The sequence below is a fragment of the Oncorhynchus mykiss genome, chromosome 9 (assembly GCF_057628025.1).
Source record: "Oncorhynchus mykiss isolate SJ-2025 chromosome 9, ASM5762802v1, whole genome shotgun sequence".
Lineage (NCBI taxonomy): Eukaryota > Metazoa > Chordata > Actinopteri > Salmoniformes > Salmonidae > Oncorhynchus > Oncorhynchus mykiss.
In genome coordinates, this window is record NC_143030.1 from 14,942,305 (window position 1) to 14,965,075 (window position 22,771).

A 22,771-nucleotide genomic window follows, 5' to 3' on the forward strand; every position below is an offset into this window, starting at 1 on the left:
GCGTCCTTCATAGGATTGGTTCGACATTGGACCAAATGATGGAGAGGATGGATCGATGGGAGAGGAGTGGCCTTCCCACCTCATCTCCAGCACCCCCTCCTTCAGCACCTCCTGTTCCTGCAACCACATCTGGCTCCGGGGCTCTTCGGCTGACGCTCCCACGGGAGTATGATGGAACGGCGGCTGGGTGCCAGGGTTCCCTTCTCCAACTGGAACTGTACCTGGCTACCGTGCGTCCTGTTCCCTCCGGAGAGGAGAGCGTGAGCGCCCTTGTCTCCTGTTTGACTGGGCCAGCCCTCGAGTGGGCCAACGCAGTGTGGAATGGTCCGGACTCGGCGAGGGATAATTACCCAGAGTTCACCTGCCGATTCCGAGCTGTGTTTGACCATCCACCAGAGGGTCGGGCGGCGGGTGAACAGCTGTTCCACCTGCGTCAGGAGACGAGGAGCGTGCAGGACTTGGCTATCCGTCTCGACAACCTGCTGGCTACCCGCGGGCGTTCGGATCAGGTCCTGTCGTTTCCACTTCCCTGCCCCTATCCCTATGGAGTTAGGAGGGGCGGCTTTGAGGGGGACTGGAGGAGTGTCCTCCTGCACCAGTTGTGGTCGGCGAGGGCACACGGCCGACCGGTGCTGGAGGAACTCGTCTGGGAGTCGGGAGGGCAGGCGGAGCACTACTCGATCACCCCAGGTGAGTAAGCACCAGACTCACCCAGAGCTTCCTGTCGGTCATATGTATGTGTTAACTTCTTTCCCTGGGTTTTTTCCCTCTCTACAGCATAAGGCGCTAGTCGATTCAGGCGCAGCTGGGAATTTTTATGGATCGTGGGCTCACGTTAAGGCTAGGGATTCACCTGCGTTTCCAGTGGTGTTGGGAGTTCCCTGGCTAGCTCAACACAACCCGGTGATTTTATGGTGGTGGTCAGAGGAGTGTTCAGGGAGGTGTATAGGAGTTGCCGTTGGAGCGACTATGGTGGAGAGTCCAGACCAGGATTCCACCGTGCGCATTCCCTCTGAATATGCCGATTTGGCTATCGCCTTCAGTAAAAAGAGGGCGACTCAATTACCACCCCATCGTCGAGAGGACTGCGCGATAAACCTTCTGGAGAACGCTGCACTTCCTAGGAGTCACGTGTATCCATTGTCCCAGGAGAAGACAGTAGCGATGGAAACATATGTTACTGAATCGCTGGGACAGGGGTACATTCGGCCCTCCACATCACCCATCTCCAGCTTATTTTTTGTGAAGAAGGATGGAGGTCTGCGTCCGTGCATTGATTATAGAGGTCTAAATTCCATCACAGTGGGGTTTAGTTACCCACTACCTCTCATCGCTACGGCGGTGGAATCATTTCACGGGGCGCGCTTCTTCACAAAACTGGACCTGAGGAGTGCGTATAATCTGGTACGTATCCGGGGAGGAGATGAGTGGAAAACCGCATTTAGTACTACATCTGGTCATTATGAGTACCGCGTCATGCCATATGGGTTGAAGAATGCTCCAGCCGTCTTCCAATCCTTCGTAGATGAGATTCTCCGAGACCTGCTTGGGCAGGGAGTGGTAGTGTACATCGATGACATCTTGATCTATTCTGCCACACGCGCGGCGCATGTGTCTCTGGTGCGTAAGGTACTTGGGCGACTGCTGGACCTGTATTGCAAGGCGGAGAAATGTGAGTTTTTCAAACAGTCCGTTTCCTTTCCACCTCCGGGGTGGTGATGAAGGATAACCGCGTTACAGCCGTGCGTAATTGGCCGACTCCGACCACGGTGAAAGAAGTGCAGCGGTTTTTAGGGTTTGCCAATTACTACCGGAGGTTTATCCTGGGTTTTGGTCAGGTGGCTGCTCCCATCACCTCACTGCTGAAGGGAGGACTGGTGCGCTTGCGTTGGTCAGCAGAGGCGGGCAGAGCTTTCAGTCGGTTGAAAGAGCTGTTCACCAATGCGCCCGTGTCGGTGCATCCGGACCCCTCTTTAGCGGTCATAGTGGAAGTGGACGCGTCTGAGGCGGGGGTCGGGGCCGTGCTGTCCCAGCGCTCGGGCGTGCCACCCAAGCTCCGCCTGTGTGCTTTCTTTTCGAGCAAGCTCGGTCCAGCGGAGCGAAACTATGACGTGGGGGACCGGGAGTTGTTAGCTGTAGTCAAGGCACTCTCAAGGTGTGGAGACATTGGCTTGAGGGGGCGAAACACCCTTTTCTCATCTGGACTGACCATCGTAATCTCGAGTATATCCGGGCAGAGTAAATCCACGTCAGGCTAGATGGGCCATGTTTTTCACCAGGTTTCGGTTTACCATCTCATACCGGCCAGGCTCCCAAAACACCAAAGCCGACGCGCTGTCCCGCCTCTATGATACCGAGGAGCGGTCCGTTGAGCCAACTCCCAGGTGGACACGGAGATAGAGAGGGCCTCACGGCTAGAGCCGGCCCCCCCTAACTGTCCAGTGGGGACTCAGTACGTGCCGAGGGGGGTCCGGGATAAGCTGATCCGGTGGGCTCATACTCTCCCCTCCTCGGGTCATCCTGGCATCAAGAGGACAGTGCGGAGTCCTAGAGGGAGATACTGGTGGCCCACGCTGGCTAAGGACGTGAGATTTTATGTCTCCTCCTGCTCAGTGTGCGCTCAGAGCTAGGCTTCTCGGCACCTGCCTAGAGGGAAGTTTCAACCCCTCCCCATTCCACAACGGCCGTGGACACACTTATCGGTGGACTTTCTAATCGACCTTCCCCCGTCCCAGGGAAGTACTACGATCCTGGTCGTTGTGGATTGTTTTTCTAAGTCCTGTCGTCTCATCCCGTTGCCCGGTCTCCCTACGGCCCTGCAGACTGCGGAGGCCTTGTTTACCCATGTCTTCCGGCACTATGGGGTGCCTGAGGACATCGTTTCTGATCGGGGTCCCCAATTCACGTCCAGAGTATGGAGGGCGTTTATGGAGAGACTGGAGGTCTCGGTCAGCTTAACCTCAGGTTTTCACCCCAAGAGTAATGGGCAGGTGGAGCGCGTAAACCAGGATGTGGGCAGGTTTCTGCGGTCCTATTGCCGGGACCGGCCTGGTGAGTGGGCACGGTATGTTCCTTGGGCTGAACTCGCTCAGAACTCCCTATGCCACTCCTCAACTAACTTGTCCCCTTTTGAGTGTGTGTTAGGTTAACAGCCGGTCCTGGCCCCATGGCATCAGAGCCAGACCGAGGCTCCTGCGGTTGAGGAATGGGTACAGCGCTCCAAGGACACCTGGAAAGCCGTCCAGGATTCGCTAAGGTTAGCGGGAGAACGGCAGAAGAGGAGCGCTGACCAGCACCGCAGTGAGGCCCCCGTGTTTGCACCGGGGGACAGGGTCTGGCTCTCGACCCGAAACCTGCCCCTCCGCCTGCCCTGTCGGAAGCTGGGGCCACAGTGTGTGGGGCCGTTCAAAGTCCTGAGGAGAATAAACGAGGTGTGTTACAGGTTACAACTTCCTAGGTATTACCGTATTAACCCCTCGTTTCATGTGTCTCTCCTCAGGCCGGTGGGGGCTGGTCCCCTGCAAGAAGGTGAGGTGCCTGAGGTCCCTCCGCCCCCTCTGGACATCGAGGGGTCCCGGGTGTACACGGTTCGTGGCATTCTGGATTCGAGACGCCGGGTGAGGAGCCTACAGTAACTCGTGGACTGGGAAGGGTACGGTCCGGAGGAGAGATGCTGGGTTCCGGTGGGGGACATTTTGGACCCTTCTCTCCTGAGAGATTTCCACCGCCTCCAACCCGGATCGTCCGGCGCCTCGTCCTCCGGGTCGTCCTCGAGGCCGGTGGCTGCGCGCTGCGGGAGCCGCGCGTCAGGGGGGGGGGGGTACTGTCACGACTTCCTGCCTGTTGGCTCCCCTGCCTGTTTGGGCGGTGCTCGGCGGTCGTCGTCACCGTCCTACTAGCCGCTACCGATCCCTTTTTCGTTTGTCTGTTGGTTTTGTCTTATTAGTTTCACCTGTGTGTATTTTAGTTTAATTAGCTTCCCTATATATAGTAGGTTGTCCCGCCCTTGTTTTGTGCGGGATTCTTTTTGTTACTCTGTTTGTTTGCCGGAGAATAAATTCACGATATACTGAACCCTGCTCTCTGCGCCTGATTCCAATCCACCACTCCTAGTGTCCCGTGACACCTTGTCATGATTGGTTGAAAAAAATATTTTTCTGCCATGACTTTTCCCCACTGGATTAAAGTCTCCTTAAAAGTGTAATGGAAAATGTGTCCTTGGTCTTTGATAAGACGCAACAGGTCTTGTCAGTTTTTCCCATCATGCTTTATGGTCGTCATCTGCGTGTGTTTGTCTGATATGGTTGTATCAGTATATTATGGTTCCCTATTCTGACAAGCTGCAATACAGCAGAAGATAGGGTCCAGAGATCACACACACACACACACACACATACACACACATATGTCAAGGACACACAGATTCTCACATCACATTATACATCTCACAGACACACAGATGAAACACACACCCAATCCTCCAACCCTCCCCCGGTACTAGATTACCGCTTATCAGTAGCTATGGTGATGGACCATAGTACTCTGATGAATACACAGATACTGCATACTCTAAAACCACAGGTACACTCTGGAGTATATTCAGGTAGAGGTTACCCATTGGACAAAACGTAAATCAAATTGAAGTAATAAACTGAGCATTACTATCACTGTTCAGATTCCAGAATATGTCACAGGGTTGAAAACGTGACATTACCAAGTTTACGGATGTTTGAACAAATTGAACCACTAAAAGCGATTGGCCACCTAATGTGTGCAACTTCAACAGGAACATTTCGACCAATGGATAGATCAGCAGTGAATCGGAAATGAGTGGAACAGCAGTGAATGTTCTGAGTGACGGGTGCCGTAGCCAATACAAGCATCCATATCTAATTTGGAATGTTCAATTTATTGACCGTTTTCACATTGTAACTCTGTGCCACATCGAAATTCGACACCAACTCCAGCAGTTTCCATTGGCCCACTCTATTGGGTGTCGGCTACCCAGAGCAATAGATATATATTAATTTATGACTGTACCAACACACAGAGTCTACTCTAATACATCTACGTGGAGGAGACAAACTGTGAAGCAACCCAACCCTGTTTCTCTCTCTCCAGTAATGACCCAAGATACCTTTACATCCCTTTAAGTTAGGGGATTCAAACCAATGACCTTTCAGTTACTTGGCTAATATTGTTGTCTCTACCTTCTTGCCCTTTGTGCTGTTGTCCGTGCCCAATAATGTTTGTACCATGTTTTGCTACCATTTTGTGCTGCTGCCGTGTTGTGTTGCTACCGTGTTGCTGCCATGCTATGTTGTTGCCTTAGGTCTCTCTTTATGTAGTGTTGTGGTGTCTCTCTTATCGTGATGTGTGTTTTGTCCTATATTTGTATTTCTAATCCCAGCCCCCGTCCCTGCATGAAAAGAAGGGCAAGGGGCATACCTAGTCAGTTGTACAACTGAATGCATTCAACTTAAATGTGTCCCTCTGAATCAGAGATGTGTGGAGTGGCCTCTTGCCTTTTGGTAGGCCGTCATTGTAAATTAGAATTTGTTCTTAGCCGACTTGCCTAGGGAAATAAATGTTCAATTAAATAAATAATGCTCTCAACCACTAGGCTACCTGCCGGCCTACATAGAGCGGCTTTGTTTTAATACGGCTAACTCTATACATGAGCTAGTTATTGAGCTCCCTCGTAAAAGAGGTCTTCTGACCCCAACAGGACTTTCTTGATAAATGGCGGTTAAATACAAAGTGGACGAAAGAACCCAGTTTTATGACTCACCGCTCAGGCCAACTGAAGGTGATGTAATCACCGGGGTGTGGAGCCAGTCTTATCGCCTAACTAACCCCTCCTCTACCAAGCTTCCCTTCACCTCAGGATTTAAGCAGCTTCGCATCCATCACTAGAGCCACGCTGGACCTAGGCTGAGAAGAGAGTGAAGGAGGAGCAGTCTGGAAATTCTTCTTCTGAATTCGTCTCATATCTCTTTCTACGAGGACACCAAATAGAGTCTTGATTTATCTACGCAACATTCTTGAGTTTTTCAACGTTGAAGAAAGTGTACAACCAGCAACATGTGTACAGGAAAGTGCTCTAAGGTCATTGCGATCCCGCTCTATGTCCTGGCCGGGGTCTCAATCATCTGTAACATCATTGCGTTCTTCCCTGGCTGGTCGACGAAGTACGCTCAGGAAGACAGAGATGGGAATGGAGACCGGATCACAGATGAGGTTAAATATATGGGAGGGTTCATCGGCGGCGGACTCATGGTGAGTTTAATTTTGGCCGTTAGGTAACATGATTGGTTTCATTCTGATGATTACATAACATGATTAGTTTAATTTGGACCATATTATGATATGATTGGTTTAATTTTGTCCATTATGTTACATGATTGGTTCAATTTTAAATATTATGTAACATGATTGGTTTAATTTTAAATATAATGTAACATGATTGGTTTAATTTTAAATATAATGTAACATGATTGGTTTAATTTTAAATATTATGTAACATGATTGGTTTAATTTTAAATATTATGTAACATGATTGGTTTAATTTTAAATATTATGTAGCATGATTGGTTTAATTTTAAATATTATGTAACATGATTGGTTTAATTTTAAATATTATGTAACATGATTGGTTTAGAAGACCAGTGTTTAGGTCAGTTCCATTTTTTAACTCCAAAGTTTCTTATTGAAAAACAATACTGACTGAATAGAAATGGAATTGACCCCAATCTTGGTTTAGACATGTTGATTCTATAGAGCATTGGTCATACCATGATCACAGGTTTGTTTAGTACTTTTTAAGAAAAATAAAAGTACCCTTTTCATAATCAACAGTTTCCTAAGTGTGAATTCATTTGAATGCTGAATGGATCTGTACATCTGAAATATGCTGCCTCAATATGCTACTCCATGACAAAACAGTTGAAGAAGAGTGTGTGTGTGTTTTCTCTCTCTCTCTCTCTCTCTCTCTCTCTCTCTGTGTCTCTCTCTCTCTCTCTCTCTCTCTCTGTGTCTCTCTCTGTGTGTGTCTCTCTCTCTCTCTCTTTCTCTCTCTGTGTCTCTCTCTCTCTCTCTCTCTCTCTCTGTGTCTCTCTCTGTGTGTGTCTCTCTCTCTCTCTCTTTCTCTCTCTGTGTCTCTCTCTGTGTGTCTCTCTCTGTGTGTCTCTCTCTGTGTGTGTCTCTCTCTCTCTCTCTCTCTCTCTCTCTCTCTCTCTCTCTCTCTCTCTCTCTGTGTCTCTCTCTGTGTGTCTCTCTCTCTCTCTCTCTTTCTCTCTCTGTGTCTCTCTCTGTGTGTCTCTCTCTCTCTCTCTCTCTTTCTCTCTCTGTGTCTCTCTCTGTGTGTCTGTCTGTCTCTCTCTGTCTGTCTCTCTCTGTGTGTGTCTCTCTCTGTGTGTGTGTGTCTCTCTCTCTCTCTCTCTCTCTCTCTCTCTCTCTCTCTCTCTCTCTCTCTCTCTCTCTCTCTCTCTCTCTCTCTCTCTCTCTCTCTCTCTCTCTCTCTCTCTCTCTCTCTCTCTCTCTCTCTCTCTCTCTCTCTCTCTCTCTCTCTCTCTCTCTCTCTCTCTCTCTCTCTCTCTCTCTCTCTCTCTCTCTCTCTCTCTCTCTCTCTCTCTCTCTCTCTCTCTCTCTCTCTCTCTCTCTCTCTCTCTCAGTGCCTTATCCCAGCCATCCACATCCACCTGACCAGCAGTAAGGGTTGCTGTGCCAACCGCTGTGGGGTAAGTCAAACAACAGCCCCTAACCACAAACCTAGGATCAGATTAAACTCCCCCAATCCTAACCTTAACCATTAAAGCAATGGTTCTCAATCCTGGTGCTGGGGTGCACCTTTTTGTTTTGCCCTAGCACTACACAGCTGATTAAAATGATCAACTCATCAAAAGTCTTTGATGATTTGAATCAGGTGTGTAGTGCTAGGGCAAAACAAAAATGTGCTCCCCTTTGGGTCCCCAGGGCCAGGATTGAGAACCACTGCATTAAAGGGATGAGTAAATATCTAAACCTGTATCAGTCTCCCTACTGCAGCACACAACATTAGGTTTGGGTATATGGGTGGGCCAATGACAGCTTGTGTATTATAAATTCATCACAATAGCTCAATAAGAAAAAACACCTTGACTTCACCACCCACAACCTGTGAACCGTGTAATGTCAGGAAATAATAAACTGTCCGTTTATGGTTCTGTCTGATGTTGGACCACAATGTAACCCTCAGTTACATTATGGTCAGTCTAATTTCCCAGTGAAAGCAGTTTGTAAAAAGTGTTAGATTACTCGAGGAATCACTCAAGCAGAAACTCATGGCTCAGAAACACACCTGCCTTGGATTAGATTTATTTGCCATACCATATTGAAAACGAGTTTGTAGAAGCCTAATTAAGAACAAAACCTATTTTCCGCGTGGTAAATACACAAAAAAGCTAACATTTGCTATAAAATCTCCCTTCTCTTCCCCGGACCTCCTCCCTAACGTCTCTGACCTCTGACCCCTGTGTGTGTCTCTTCTCTTCAGATGTTCCTGTCCATTGGGTTTGCTGCTGCTGGGGTTGTTGGAGCTCTGTACAGTTTGGCTACGGCTGCCCTGGTCCTGGCCAACGGGCCTGTCTGCTTATTCAAGGCTCCAGGTGACAAAGATGCAAGTTGGGGGAGGCCCTTCTTCAAAAAGTACGTATTTTTATATTTTTTCTGATAACACAACTATTCTTATTTCTATCTCTTTTAGCTACCGTAAATAACTTTATGATGCCTGCCGATGTAAAAAGATCAATACAATTGATTGCTTGATTGCTTGATTGATTGATTGATTGAATGTTCATCGTTGCAGCAACGGCAGCTACCTGGGTGACAGTGAACTCTGGACGACTTGTGAAGAGCCAAAGGATGTTGTGGAGTTTAATATCGGCCTGTTCGCCACTCTACTTGTGGCTGCTAGTGTGGAGCTGGTGCTGTGTGTAATACAGATGGTCAACGGACTGTTCGGATGCATCTGTGGTACCTGTGGCGGAAAGGAGGTGAGAGAGGGGGGAGGGGGCAGGGGGAGAAGGGGAATGGGGAGGGAGTAAGAAAGAAAGTGTTCACCTAACCTTTGACCTTTATCTCCTGCCAGTAGGAAGCGTGATGATCAATGATGACCATCGACTGTGACCACTTTTCAACCACGACCACTTGAGGACCGTAAAGAACTGACAGCAACAACCCCCCACCCTTTTACTCTCCTTCGTCAAGAGGAATGAATGGTTATTTGAAGAGTGATTATATTTACTTTATCTTTGCTCTGGGGCCTAGAGTATTTATGATATACACATCAGGGACTGTAATATGTAGCCTATAGTCATGTTTATATTGGTATGACATTTGCATCTTCTGTAAATTGTGTTTCTGGTGTTTTAATTTAATTCTATGCAGATTTTAATTTGTTTCATTTTGTAATAAAGGCTGAAAAATGTTTCTTCAACTTCTTTATGTCCTAGTTATTATTTTCTCATTAAAATATTTGAAGGCTAAATTGTAATTAAACAATATGTTATATACACCTGACACACACACACACACTCAAACACACACTCATACACACAAGCCTACTCCTGCCACTCACGTACTCATGCACACACTAACACACACTCACAGACAAGCAGATGAAGAACACAGGGAATCCCCAAGCCATAGCACTAGATTACTTCTTATTGGTAGCTATGGTGATTGACCCCAGCGTTCTGATTAATACACAGATACTGCATACCTGTAATTTATCCGTGTTCTATACATGAAACAACTCCAGCAGTTTCCATTGTCCCACCAAATTGGGTGCAGGTAGGCTACCTAGAGTGATAGAGACACAGATAGATCTATCTTTTGGACTCGCTACTGCATTTACAACAGACCATGGGGATCCTAAAAACAAAACTATTCATGACACTGTGTGCAATCCAAGATCCACAGAGCAGGGACTTTGTCTGTTCTAGTATGTCTAAGCCTATATACTGTAAACAACCCACGGAGAAACGCCCAACCCAGTATCTGACACAAGATCAATACATTTGCCTTTATGACGGTTGGTCTAGTAGACAAACTCAAGGTACATAGAACGAGGGACTTTGTTCTAGTAGAATAAGAGTTCAAGCTAGTTTGCTAGCTCCTCCTAAGCATTTCACTGTACAATTTACACCTGCTTGCTGTATCCTGTGCAAGTGATGAATAAACTTTGATTTGGTTAAATTATAATTGTTTTAATCTAAATAGTATAGTCTAAATTGTAGATAGATTATATGCTCATAGTTGGAGTTTACTCAATAGAACATATATGTTTAATTACCATTCATTACGTAATCACAGCATTGCATTGAAAAAAATGATCCGATGGTAAATCCATACGGTTTATAAGGGAAAGATAAATTGTGGAAAATATTTTGACCCCGACGTGATTTGAACACGCAACCTTCTGATCTGGAGTCAGACGCGCTACCGTTGCGCCACGAGGTCCGTATCAAACTGTGGTGCATTGAGGTATAGAATTCTTGATCACTGTTTGTGGTAGGAAAGTATGTTGTGGCCGTTATTTGTTACATTGTAGAAAATGGTTCTCCTGGTTTGGTCGAACAATTTTCGAAATGTTGGCCTAAAAAATATATATACAAAAATATTCTCATACCGTTAATGTTCTAATTGCATGTAGACTTAAATAATTTTTAGATTTAAAAACGTTGTTTTTCTTAAACCAAATTATAGCTATGTCATGATTAACAGAAGCCTTGTCATGTGAATTTAAATGCCCTCTCCTTCTCTTTCCAGTCACGTATAAGTCAGTGGCTTTTCCTGGCAGAGTGTCAGGGCAGACCTTTTATATGGACTGTTACAGAGTGTGTGTGTGAGTGTGAATAAATTAAGAGCTTCCCCATAAATGCAGAAAATGAACAGTCAGTCATGTCACAGACAGAGAGATACACATTCACTAACACAGATATGGATAGAGTGAGAGAAGAGAAAGAGTTGCAATATATAGAACAAAATAGAAGGGGTAAATCAGAGAGAGAAAACAAAAAGAGGAAGAAACATGAAGAAAATAAGAGAGAGAGACAGAGAGAGAGAGAGAGAGAGAACAAGAAGAGAGAGCGAGGGTTCTCATCATCTCTCTCTCTTTCATTTCCTGACAAAGGCACTGTATTTGGAACTCAAGACCATCACAATCAAAATATTCTACTCATAAGCATCAAACGGGTGAGTGCTTCTCAGAATATGTAACAGTGTATTACTCTAGTCTCTGTGTGTACCATGCCAACATCATATTCACTTCACACTGGTACTGTAACTGTATCACAACACCAATAACAGACAGGGTAACAGGATAACTTGGTCACCTGTGTGTGTAATTGTGCTTCGACTACTGTTATTGAGAGAAAGAGAAAATGAGGAGAGTAAAAAGGCTTCTTAAAAATGTTTGGTTTCACTCTCTCACTCGTGGAAAATACAGTTACAGATACCATTGCAATTGAGGTGAATGAATAGTGAATGCAAATGCAAAAAAAAAACAAACACGTAACGTTATGTTCATTTCTCAACTCTTCTGCAATGCTAGCAGCCATGTGTCTGCTTCTGCTTTAACTGGGGAAAGGTAGGTTCACGGTTTCCATAGAGACCTCAATGAAGTCATTTATTTAGCTTTCACTGAAGTCAGAATGAAAGTGGACAAAATGTCTTCTTGTTCCTCTTTGGTGAACGCAAAATAAGCATCTGAAACTGAAACAGTATTCCACTGTAAAGATTGATAGAGGTTCTTGTACATAAACAGGGTCTATCAGACAAAGATCTTTGTAGCGTTAAAAATAACTTCCTCCCTCACCGACTGGCTGTTCAGCTTCCTTAATTCATCAGCAGTTTTACCCTCTTTGCATGCATAAGACGACAACCGTGAAAATAGGGGCGCATCCCAGCCTCCCAAATGGAACCCTATTTAAATCAAATCATATCAAATAGTATTTGTCACATGCGCTGAATACAACAGGTGTCGGTAGACCTTCCAGTGAAATGGTTGTTCCCCTTATAGTGGACTACGTTTGAGCAAAGCCCAAATGAAATAGGGTGTCATTTGCAGTCTTTGTGTAATGTCGACCAGGGGATACCACTAAGACAGGCTAAAAATACACAGACGGACGGTTAGGGAAATGGTGCCTATGTCACAATAACTACAGAGGAACGTTACAATACAGATCAGGACAGGAAAAGGTGTTTTGCAAGTGTGAGACAAAGAGATGAAGAAGAGAGGAATGGAGAGAGTGTAACGTCTGCTTCCAGCTCACACTCTGAAACACGTAGATCCCCTGAAAGCTGCTCACCTTCCAGCTCACACTCTGAAACACGTAGATCCCCTGAAAGCTGCTCACCTTCCAGCTCACACTCTCAAACACGTAGATCCCCTGAAAGTTGCTCACCTTCCAGCTCACACTCTCAAACACATAGATCCCCTGAACGCAGCTCACTTTACAGCCCACTTTCCAGCTCACACTCTCAAACACATAGATCCCCTGAACGCAGCTCACTCTCCAGACCCCAATCACCTGAATTCTGATCACCTCTTCACATACCTGTATGTCATTATCACACACTATTTAGGTCAGTTCTTTGTACCCCATCATTGTGAGGTATTGTTTATTTTGTGACACACTCAGAGCTCTGTTTCTCCCGTAATGTACTCCTCCTGTGTATGATAGTTTTTGCCTGCCTCACTAACGGCTCCTTTTGCCTATTCCCTGCCTGTACTTTATCGGATTTCCTGTTATCAACCTATTGCCTGATCTCCCGGACTTACTAGCCTTTTCCCTGCCTGTACTGTTGTCTTTTTGGACCCCCTGTGTATGACATTGCATCATAAGAGACACAATCCTGTATCATTTCTGTAGCCTGCTAATCCCACTCTTTCCCGCCCGCCCTCTCTCTCTCCCTCTCTTTCTACCCGTCCCTCTCTTTCTACCCGTCCCTCTCTTTCTCTCTCTCTCTCTCTCTCTCTCTCTCTCTCTCTTTCCATCCGTCTCTCTCTCTCTCTCTGCCCCTCTCTGTCTCTCTCTCCCTCTCCATCCATCTGTCTCTCTCTCTCTCTCCCTCTCTTTCCATCCCTCCCTGACTCTCTCGCTCTATCTCCCTCTCTTTCCATCCCTCCCTGCCTCTCTCTGTCTCTCTCTCCCTCTCTTTCCATCCCTCCCTCCCTCCACCTCTCTCTCTGTCTCTCTCTCCATCTCTATCTATCCCTCCCTCCCTCCTTCCATCTCTCTCTCTCTCTCTCTCTCTCTCTCTTTCTTTCCATCCCTCTCCTCAGAAACCACAAAAATATTAGTCATGACCATCAACACCACTCATAACTGCACAGAGCCCCAGAGTAACTGGCTCTTCGTTGGGGTCTACTCCATGGTCTTCATGGTTGGCCTCATCCTCAACCTCACAGGTATTATGGAGAGAATGTTCTTACATTATTATCTTCTTGTCTATATCAATGAAAATGTGTTTGGAGCCAAGATCAAACACGTATATATGTATTTTTTTTTTAACAGGCCATAACTCACTTGGTAATAAGTGGCAATTTAAGCTTTGTTTCATGTTTGAATGGCATGTCTTTAATAGCTAGACGTCAATGCAATGCTGCAGCTTTGTTATGCCACAATACGTCCATTTTCTTATTCCTCACAGCACTAGTGGTGTTCTTCCGCTACACCAAGTCTCGGTCTCACACCACCGTCTACATGACTAACCTGGCCATCGCAGACCTTCTCCTGGTCCTCACTCTGCCCCTGAGGATCTACTACCATCTGGGAATGTCTGGGTTACCACAGTTACCTCAGGTCCTGTGTGAAGGTAAACGCTTGTCTGAGTTACCTCAGTTACCTCAGGCCCTGTGTGAATGTAAAGGCTTGTCTGAGTTACCTCAGTTACCTCAGGTCCTGTGTGAAGGTAAACGCTTGTCTGGGTTACCTCAGTTACCTCAGGCCCTGTGTGAAGGTAAATGCTTGTCTAGGTTACATCAGGTCCTGTGTGAAGGTAAAGGCTGGTCTGAGTTACCTCAGTTACCTCAGGTCCTGTGTGAAAGTAAATGCTTGTCTGGGTTACCTCAGGCCCTGTGTGAAGGTAAATGCTTGTCTGGGTTACATCAGGTCCTGTGTGAAGGTAAATGCTTGTCTAGGTTACATCAGGTCCTGTGTGAAGGTAAACGCTTGTCTGGGTTACCTCAGTTACCTCAGGCCCTGTGTGAAGGTAAATGCTTGTCTAGGTTACATCAGGTCCTGTGTGAAGGTAAATGCTGGTCTGAGTTACCTCAGTTACCTCTGGTCCTGTGTGAAGGTAAACGCTTGTCTGGGTTACCTCAGTTACCTCAGGCCCTGTGTGAAGGTAAAAGCTTGTCTGGGTTACATCAGGTTCCGTGTGAAGATAAATGCTTGTCCAGGTTACCTCAGGTTCCGTGTGAAGGTAAAGGCTTGTCTGGGTTACATCAGGTTCCGTGTGAAGATAAAGGCTTGTCCAGGTTACTTCAGGTTCCGTGTGAAAATAAAGGCTTGTCTGGGTTACATCAGGTTCCGTGTGAAGATAAACGCTTGTCCAGGTTACTTCAGGTTCCGTGTGAAAATAAAGGCTTTGTCCAGGTTACCTCAGGTTCCGTGTGAAGATAAACGCTTGTCCAGGTTACTTCAGGTTCCGTGTGAAAATAAAGGCTTTGTCCAGGTTACCTCAGGTTCTGTGTGAAGATAAATCTTGACTCTTTGCTGTTATGTTAGCTTAGTCACAATATCTGTTTGTGCTATCATGCCAACTCATTAATGTCATTGTCAAGCCAAACATGTTTATCATGACATTGAGTGAATCTACAATCTAGGATTTTTGTCCTTGAATGTTATATATTGCACTCTCTGTTTTGTCCGTCCGTGTCCTGTTTTTTAATTACAAATATCATTTTAATTGCTTTTCTTATGATGTGTAAAACAAATTCCCATATGGCAGTAGAGGTTTTATTTTTTTCCATTCACACATTCATTAATTTATAAATTCATGCATTTATTCCAGGGGTGGGCCTGGTTCTGCTGGTCAACATGTATGGCAGCATCTTTCTCCTCACCTGCATGTGTTTCGACCGTTGTGTAGCCGTATGTTTCCCCATGTCTTGCCGGATTCGGGAGGGCCGAAAGAAAGCCCCACTGGTCTGCCTCGGTGTCTGGGTCCTTACCATCGGAGCCAGCCTCCCATTCTACATCTCCAAACCCAGGTAAAACTAGGACCCAGATATTCTCCTCATCAGGTCAACTAGGACCCAGATATTCTCCTCATCAGGTCAACTAGGACCCAGGTATTATCCTCATCAGGTCAACTAGGACCCAGGTATTCTCCTCATCAGGTCAACTAGGACCCAGATATTCTCCTCATTAGGTCAACTAGGACCCAGATATTCTCCTCATCAGGTCAACTAGAACCCAGATATTCTCCTCATCAGGTCAACTAAGACCCCGATATTCTCCTCATCAGGTCAACTAGAACCCAGATATTCTCCTCATCAGGTCAACTAGGACCCAGATATTCTCCTCATCAGGTCAACTAAAACCCATATATTCTCCTCATCAGGTCAACTAGGACCCAGATATTCTCCTCATCAGGTCAACTAAAACCCAGATATTCTCCTCATCAGGTCAACTAGGACCCAGATATTCTCCTCATCAGGTCAACTAGGACCCAGATATTCTCCTCATCAGGTCAACTAGGACCCAGATATTCTCCTCATCAGGTCAACTAGAACCCAGGTATTCTCCTGGTCAGGTCAACTAGGACCAAGGTATTCTCCTGTTCAGGTCAACTAGGACCAAGGTATTCTCCTGGTCAGGTCAACTAGGACCAAGGTATTCTCCTGGTCAGGTCAACTAGGACCAAGGTATTCTCCTGGTCAGGTCAACTAGGACCAAGGTATTCTCCTGGTCAGGTCAACTAGGACCAAGGTATTCTCCTGGTCAGGTCAACTAGAACCAAGGTATTCTCCTGGTCAGGTCAACTAGGACCAAGGTATTCTCCTGGTCAGGTCAACTAGGACCCAGGTATTATCCTGGTCAGGTCAACTAGGACCAAGGTATTCTCCTGGTCAGGTCAACTAGAACCCAGGTATTCTCCTGGTCAGGTCAACTAGGACCAAGGTATTCTCCTGGTCAGGTCAACTAGGACCAAGGTATTCTCCTGGTCAGGTCAACTAGGACCAAGGTATTCTCCTGGTCAGGTCAACTAGGACCAAGGTATTCTCCTGGTCAGGTCAACTAGAACCTAGGTATTATCCTGGTCAGGTCAACTAGGACCAAGGTATTCATTCACTAGGACCAAGGTATTCATTCGCGATGATGACACAAACATTATTTTAAGCAGGACATTCATATGAGCCTTAAAATCCAATTATAATCCAAAAGCAGTGTGAAATGCACCCATTAGCAACATGTAAATAGAGACTTTTTTTGCTGCCGTTCTATGAGAACTCCCCCTTGTTCTGCCACCAACTTGCGCTCATCTCCCTCGTGCGGCAATGTTTGCAAACACAGAAAGGGCTCTGTAACATCACATCAGACCCAACCCTGTATCATTTATATATCCTGTTATATTCCCTCTCTCTCCCTTTCTCTCTCTCTCTCTCCCTCCCTCTTTCTCCCTTTCTCTCTCTCTGTCTTTCGGCTGAAACATAGAGAGGCATCCAATGAGATGCAGGACCTTTGTTTCGGGAACCTTCCAGTCTACGCCACACAGGCAACGGCAGTCGCCTCGACACTAACCGTCGGCTTCGGCATCCCCTTGGTGGTGATGTTGGTCTGTTCCTCGGCGTTGATCCGCACCATCACAAGGAGCGCTGTAGCCCAGACAGAACTCATCAACTCTGGGAAGATCCAGAGGATGATTACCACCAACCTGGTGATATTTCTGGCCTGCTTCCTGCCCTACCATGGGACTCTGGCACTCCTCTATGTCCATAGGAAAGCGGTATCATGCCCCCTACTGTCGGCATACCGCTATAGCCTTATGGTGGCCTGTCTGAACGCCATTTTGGATCCACTGGCGTACTATTTCACCACGGAGACGTTCAGGAAGAAGGTGGATATGGACGCCATGAGGAGGATGTTCCCACTCAACAGTCAGAACTCTGAGGGTAACAACTCCAGAGCCCCCTTCAACACTTAATGTTCTAAAGATACAGTCTGGGATTTGAAAAAACAACAAATCCCTCACCCCGCCGGCCGCCAATTGTTTTGGTAAAAATGTATTAAAGCACGTTCCATGTACTGCCAAGATATAGAATGGTGATTATATTGGATTTATGATGTGTAGTTCTACGCCAAGCTAACACCCAAGGTGTTAAGATATTGGATCATCCATGTGCAATCAGTTGGTTCTCATACTGAAGTTTCGGACTATGCAGTGGCATGTATTCAGGGATGCCAAAGGAAGGCAGGCTTCCCCAGAACAATCACCAAGAAAAAAAGAAAAAATATTATATTTCTGTATGTGTAGCTCATCTATCTGATGCTTTCTGGTCAAAAATAGTATAATATTGCTGCTGCTTGTAGCATTGAATACAAGGGATTAATAATTATTAATAATAATAGCCAATCAGCGTTGAGCTAAACTGAGTGAGCTCAGCTGTGAATGGTCCTGGTGCACCAAAAGAAACTGTAAAGGGAAGCCAGTTCGGATTTGGCTTCACACCAGTCACATCAAATCCAGCCAAACATCATTGACAGAAAAAACGTGATTTGTTATATCTAGTTTCCTAAATTAGCCAAGGACAGAGATAGGGATTTTGTGGTTTTACTTCATTCTCCACACTGGCCAATTCTGTGATTCTGACACAACCATTAATTCATATATTGTGCCCCTGGACTGACAGGATGGAAGTTCAATATGTAGAAGGCTAATGTGAACTAGCTAATGTTGTCATGAAAGGAAATTAGGATAGCAAGCAACATTTTAGCCAGGTAGTCTAGGACAACATAAACTTAAAGCATGTATGACAGAGTCATAGACGTTTCGGCAACATGAATGAGAGGAGGATGGCATTGGCCTTTCTTTACAAGTAGGGTGAGTCAACACATGTTCTACTTACGCACACAAACACACAAATCAGTACCATGGACAGCCACATGATAGGTAAGAATGTACATATTTTCCCATTAATAAAACGATATCCTAACATCCAATATATTTCAACATTTTTGAAAAACACATCAAGACTCCAAACCAAGTAAAAAATAAAACGTTTTAGAATCATCCAACAGCAACATCTGCAATAAACACTGATCCAAAAGTTTTTATTTTTATTTTAATCAGAGCTCAAATACAAATACAGTTTATTTTACAGTTTTTAAAGAGCCTATAATCAATTGTTAAATCTAATCAAAGTAATAGTAACATTCGTTACTATTTTGCAACATTACACATTTTAAACAGCCTTGGATCAATTTCAGGTGGCTGAACATTTGCTTATGTTGATTGGACTAAATCGTTTTTGGAATATTTTAGATGTCACTGTATTAGACTAAGCATAGGTGATTTCATGATGTCGAAATGTTGAAGTTGAAATGGTGCTGGAATAGTGGAGGCTATAACGATACAGGGCAAGACCTAGATGCAGACACGGGAGGCAGAGGGTTGGAGTCTCTGATATTTATTATAAAACAAGGGGCAGGCAAGAGACAGGTTGTGGACAGGCAAAAGATCATAAGGAGGTACAGAGTGGCAGACAGGCTCGAGGTCAGTGCAGGCGGGCTCAGTGTAAGGGCAAGCAAAGGTCAGAACTGGGAGGACTAGAAAAACAAAGACTTCACAAGAAAAACGCTGGTTGACTTGACAAGACGAACTGGCAGAACAGAACAGAAATGTTATCTACGTGGTAAAAACAAAGTGCTGTTCTAGAACTTTGAAAATTCTACTTGGATAAATCCACCCTTGTCTGTAGAGCTTTCATAGATGCTGCAAACTTGCAACTGGAAGACAGTGATACATTTCATGGTAGATAGAGAGATTGCATTTAAACAAACTACAATCCATAGTCTGAATCATGTGTTAATTTGACACTTAGATTTATTTATAGATTTCACACAGCTACAGAAAACATACACAGTGGGGAGAACAAGTATTTGAAACACTGCCGATTTAGCAGGTTTCCTTACTTACAAAGCATGTAGAGGTCTGTAATTTTTTTTATCATAGGTACACTTCAACTGTGAGAGACAGAATCACATTTTATGATTTTTAAGTCATTAATTTGCATTTTATTGCATGACATAAGTGTTTGATACATCAGAAAAGCAGAACTTAATATTTGGTACAGAAACCTTTGTTTGCAATTACAGAGATCATACGTTTCCTGTAGTTCTTGACCAGGTTTGCACACACTGCAGCAGGGATTTTGGCCCACTCCTCCATACAGACCTTCTCCACATCCTTCAGGTTTCAGGGCTGTCGCTGGGCAATACGGACTTTCAGCTCCCTGCAAAGATTTTCTATTGGGTTCAGGTCTGGAGACTGGCTAGGCCACTCCAGGACCTTGAGATGCTTCCAGTTGCCCTGGCTGTGTGTTTCGGGTCGTTGTCATGCTGGAAGACCCAGCAACGACCCATCTTCAATGCTGTTACTGAGGGAAGGAGGTTGTTGGCCAAGATCTCGCGATACATGGCCCCATCCATCCTCCCCTCAATATGGTGCAGTCATCCTGTCCCCTTTGCAGAAAAGCATCCCCAAAGAATGATGTTTCCACCTCCATGCTTCACGCTTGGGATGGTGTTCTTGGGGTTGTACTCATCCTTCTTCTTTCTCCAAACACGGCGAGTGGAGTTTAGACCAAAAAGCTCTATTTTTGTCTCATCAGACCACATGACCTTCTCCCATTCCTCCTCTGGATCATCCAGATGGTCATTGGCAAACTTCAGACGGGCCTGGACATGCGCTGGCTTGAGCAGGGGGACCTTGCGTGCGCTGCAGGATTTTAATCCATGACGGCGTAGTGTGTTACTAATGGTTTTCTTTGAGACTGTGGTCCCAGCTCTCTTCAGGTCATTGACCAGGTCCTGTTGTGTAGTTCTGGGCTAATCCCTCACCTTCCTCATGATCATTGATGCCCCACGAGGTGAGATCTTGCATGGAGCCCCAGACCGAAGGTGATTGACTGTCATCTTGAACTTCTTACATTTTCTAATAATTACGCCAACAGTTGTTGCCTTCTCACCAAGCTGCTTGCCTATTGTCCTGTAGCGCATCCCAGCCTTGTGCAGGTCTACAATTTTATCCCTGATGTACACAGGTCTCTGGTCTTGGCCATTGTGGAGAGGTTGGAGTCTGTTTGATTGAGTGTGTGGACAGGGGTCTTTTATACAGGTAACAAGTTCAAACAGGTGCATTTAATACAGGTAATGAGTGGAGAACAGGAGGGCTTCTTAAAGAAAAACTAACACGTCTGTGAGAGCTGGAATTCTTACTGGTTTGTAGGTGATCAAATACTTATGTCATGCAATGAAATGCAAATTAATTACTTAAAAATCATACAATGTGATTTTCTGGATTTTTGTTTTAGATTCCGTCTCTCACAGTTGAAGTGTACCTATGATAAAAATGACAGACCTCTACATGCTTTGTAAGTACGGAAACCTGCAAAATCGGCAGCGTATCAAATACTTGTTCTCCCCACTGTATGTGGAATTGACAAGGCAACTCAAAGGGACAGGATGTACAAGATGATAGGATGTACAAGATGATAGAGTGTTAACTTAAGATGGTGTTAAAGTTAAGAAATCATAATTCAGCGACAAGACATCAACAGTGTCAAAAACAAACCCCTTGAATGCAATGCACATTATATTGCCATTCTCTTGAATTATACATTTTACACCGAGTAAGCTCGTTTGTAATTGACTATTTCAAAGTTGTATCAAATGTGTTTTCTAAAAGTTTGCTTGGTGTAGATACAGTACATCTTTATCAAGCTTCAAATGTTTCTGTTCCTATTTATTTTTCACATTCTTTTACTAAAATATCTCAAAGCTGACCATACACAGTCACAAAAATGTCTACACAATCTGTGGCTTCAATGTCAAAATAGGATTTTTATATTGCAGCATAAAGTGTTTTTAACACTCCCTACCCCCCCATCCCATCCTCCACACCAACCCACTACTTCCTCTCTTTGGTATCACTGTTGCCTCCGAGCAATACCACTTCCTGTGGGCTCCTGCCCTCAGTGGTAAATAGACAGATGCAAATTTTGAGTCATCATTGTGTATATTATTATTACATAAATTAATTGTAGTATATTCATTAATTATATCAAAATGAATACCACAAATAAATCAATAATAACTTAAAGGTAGACAGCGATATGGCGTAGAAAGTAAACATATTAGTCGGTTAATTTATGTGCCGCAAAGCACATACTGTGTGTGACTGTGTGAAGTCTTGCACCTCGCTCATCTCATTATCTGTTTGTGGCAACGCCATTTCACTGAGTTTAAGATACTTTGTGTGTGCACGCGTGTGTGAGTGTGAGTGCTTGCGTACAGTACCAGTCCAAAGTTTGGACACACCTACTCATTCCAGGGTTTTTCTTTATTTTCACTATTTTCTACATTGTAGAATAATAGTGAAGACATCAGAACTATATGGAATCATGTAGTAACCCAAAAAATTATAAACAAATATCAAAATATATTTTCTATTTGAGATTCTTCAAAGTAGCCACTCTTTGCCTGGATGATGGCTTTGCTCACTCTTGGCATTCTCTCAACCAGCTTCATGAGGTAGTCACCTGGTATGCATTTCAATTAACACTTGTGCCTTGTTAAAAGTTAATTTGTAGAATTTCTTTCCTTCTTAATGCGTTTGAGTTGTGTTTTGACAAGGTAGGGGTGGTATACAGAAGATAGCCATATTTGGTAAGAGACCAAGTCCATATTATGTGTGTGTGTGTGTGTGTGTGTGTGTGTGTGTGTGTGTGTGTGTGTGTGTGTGTGTGTGTGTGTGTGTTTGTGTGTGTGTGTCTGTGTGTGTGTGTGTGTCTGTGTGTGTGTGTGTGTGTGTGTGTGTGTGCGCATGCGCGTGTATTTACAGATTGAGGTTGTTAGCGTTTAAGAAACAGGCCTAGGCCTGTGTGACAGTGTGTGGGTGTGAGATTGCGGAACAGAAGTTTCTTCTTCAAGTTATAACCACATAGTCAACCGTTGCCTTTGTGAAATGAAACACTGCAAGATAATTACAGATGTTGTGCAAATTACCATAACATACATATCAGTCCCATGTCAATAATAACCCTGCACTGTGACTAAATGTTCCTGTCTTTGACCACTATGAGTGGTTGATTATTTTGGGATTCTTACAAGCAGAGCATAGCCTGGTCTCAGATGTGTATGCTTTATAGCCAGCTCCTTTGACTATACATCAGAGGACCTAGCTAAAGCACAAACTGATAAGAGACCAGAGCTAAGCCGACTGCACCACCTGTAGCTGCTCATCTTAATCATTTTGTGTGAGAAAACACTTCATTGCATCTTTAGGACTTTTCCCATGTGTCTTGTCTACAAATCTAAATCTTCAACTTTTCTCTCAAGAGAGTAGTAGTTAATCACACACAATCACAAGGCAGTCATATCCAGTGCAGTCCGTTAGAGTAGTTTATCAGTTGCATGACAGCGCTATTGAGGTCAACACATGGGGCCAAAAAAAGGAGTGCAGTGCGTGAAAATGTGACAGGCTGTCTTGTGTGAACTGA

General features: G+C 44.9%; 2 protein-coding genes and 1 non-coding gene across 4 annotated transcripts; 2 read left to right on the forward strand and 1 right to left on the reverse strand.

The window, feature by feature from the left end:
* The first annotated feature begins 5,909 nt into the window (after nucleotides 1–5,909).
* LOC110531466 (transmembrane 4 L6 family member 4) lies at nucleotides 5,910–9,475 on the forward strand. Of its 2 annotated transcripts, none has more exons than XM_036987356.2 (5): nucleotides 5,910–6,279; nucleotides 7,674–7,739; nucleotides 8,534–8,685; nucleotides 8,846–9,032; nucleotides 9,128–9,475. In XM_036987356.2, the coding sequence occupies exons 1-5, from the start codon at nucleotides 6,085–6,087 to the stop codon at nucleotides 9,128–9,130; spliced, it is 603 nt and encodes a 200-aa protein (XP_036843251.1). In that variant the 5' UTR covers nucleotides 5,910–6,084; the 3' UTR covers nucleotides 9,131–9,475. The 2 variants fall into 2 exon arrangements, with proteins under 2 accessions (XP_036843251.1, XP_036843250.1); XM_036987355.2 differs by having other exon boundaries at nucleotides 9,131–9,475.
* A 953-nt stretch (nucleotides 9,476–10,428) lies between these two features.
* trnaw-cca (transfer RNA tryptophan (anticodon CCA)) lies at nucleotides 10,429–10,500 on the reverse strand. The gene has a single exon. It is a non-coding gene; the product is annotated as a tRNA-Trp (tRNA).
* A 346-nt stretch (nucleotides 10,501–10,846) lies between these two features.
* Nucleotides 10,847–18,212, forward strand: si:dkey-3k24.8 (lysophosphatidic acid receptor 6). The gene is made up of 5 exons (XM_036987353.2): nucleotides 10,847–11,235; nucleotides 13,328–13,453; nucleotides 13,696–13,860; nucleotides 15,061–15,259; nucleotides 16,707–18,212. The coding sequence occupies exons 2-5, from the start codon at nucleotides 13,348–13,350 to the stop codon at nucleotides 17,194–17,196; spliced, it is 960 nt and encodes a 319-aa protein (XP_036843248.1). The 5' UTR covers nucleotides 10,847–11,235; nucleotides 13,328–13,347; the 3' UTR covers nucleotides 17,197–18,212.
* Nucleotides 18,213–22,771: the final 4,559 nt, after the last annotated feature.

What these genes read in the sequence shown, in the direction of transcription:
- si:dkey-3k24.8 (XM_036987353.2), top strand. Translation starts at nt 13,348, where the DNA reads ATGACCATCAACACCACTCATAACTGCACAGAGCCCCAGAGTAACTGG. An exon ending in ACCTCAGGTCCTGTGTGAAG is followed by an intron (nt 13,861 to 15,060) that starts GTAAACGCTTGT and finishes CATTTATTCCAG; the next exon opens with GGGTGGGCCTGGTTCTGCTG. An exon ending in TTCTACATCTCCAAACCCAG is followed by an intron (nt 15,260 to 16,706) that starts GTAAAACTAGGA and finishes GCTGAAACATAG; the next exon opens with AGAGGCATCCAATGAGATGC.
- LOC110531466 (XM_036987355.2), top strand. Translation starts at nt 6,085, where the DNA reads ATGTGTACAGGAAAGTGCTCTAAGGTCATTGCGATCCCGCTCTATGTC. An exon ending in TCATCGGCGGCGGACTCATG is followed by an intron (nt 6,280 to 7,673) that starts GTGAGTTTAATT and finishes TCTCTCTCTCAG; the next exon opens with TGCCTTATCCCAGCCATCCA. An exon ending in GCTGTGCCAACCGCTGTGGG is followed by an intron (nt 7,740 to 8,533) that starts GTAAGTCAAACA and finishes TCTTCTCTTCAG; the next exon opens with ATGTTCCTGTCCATTGGGTT.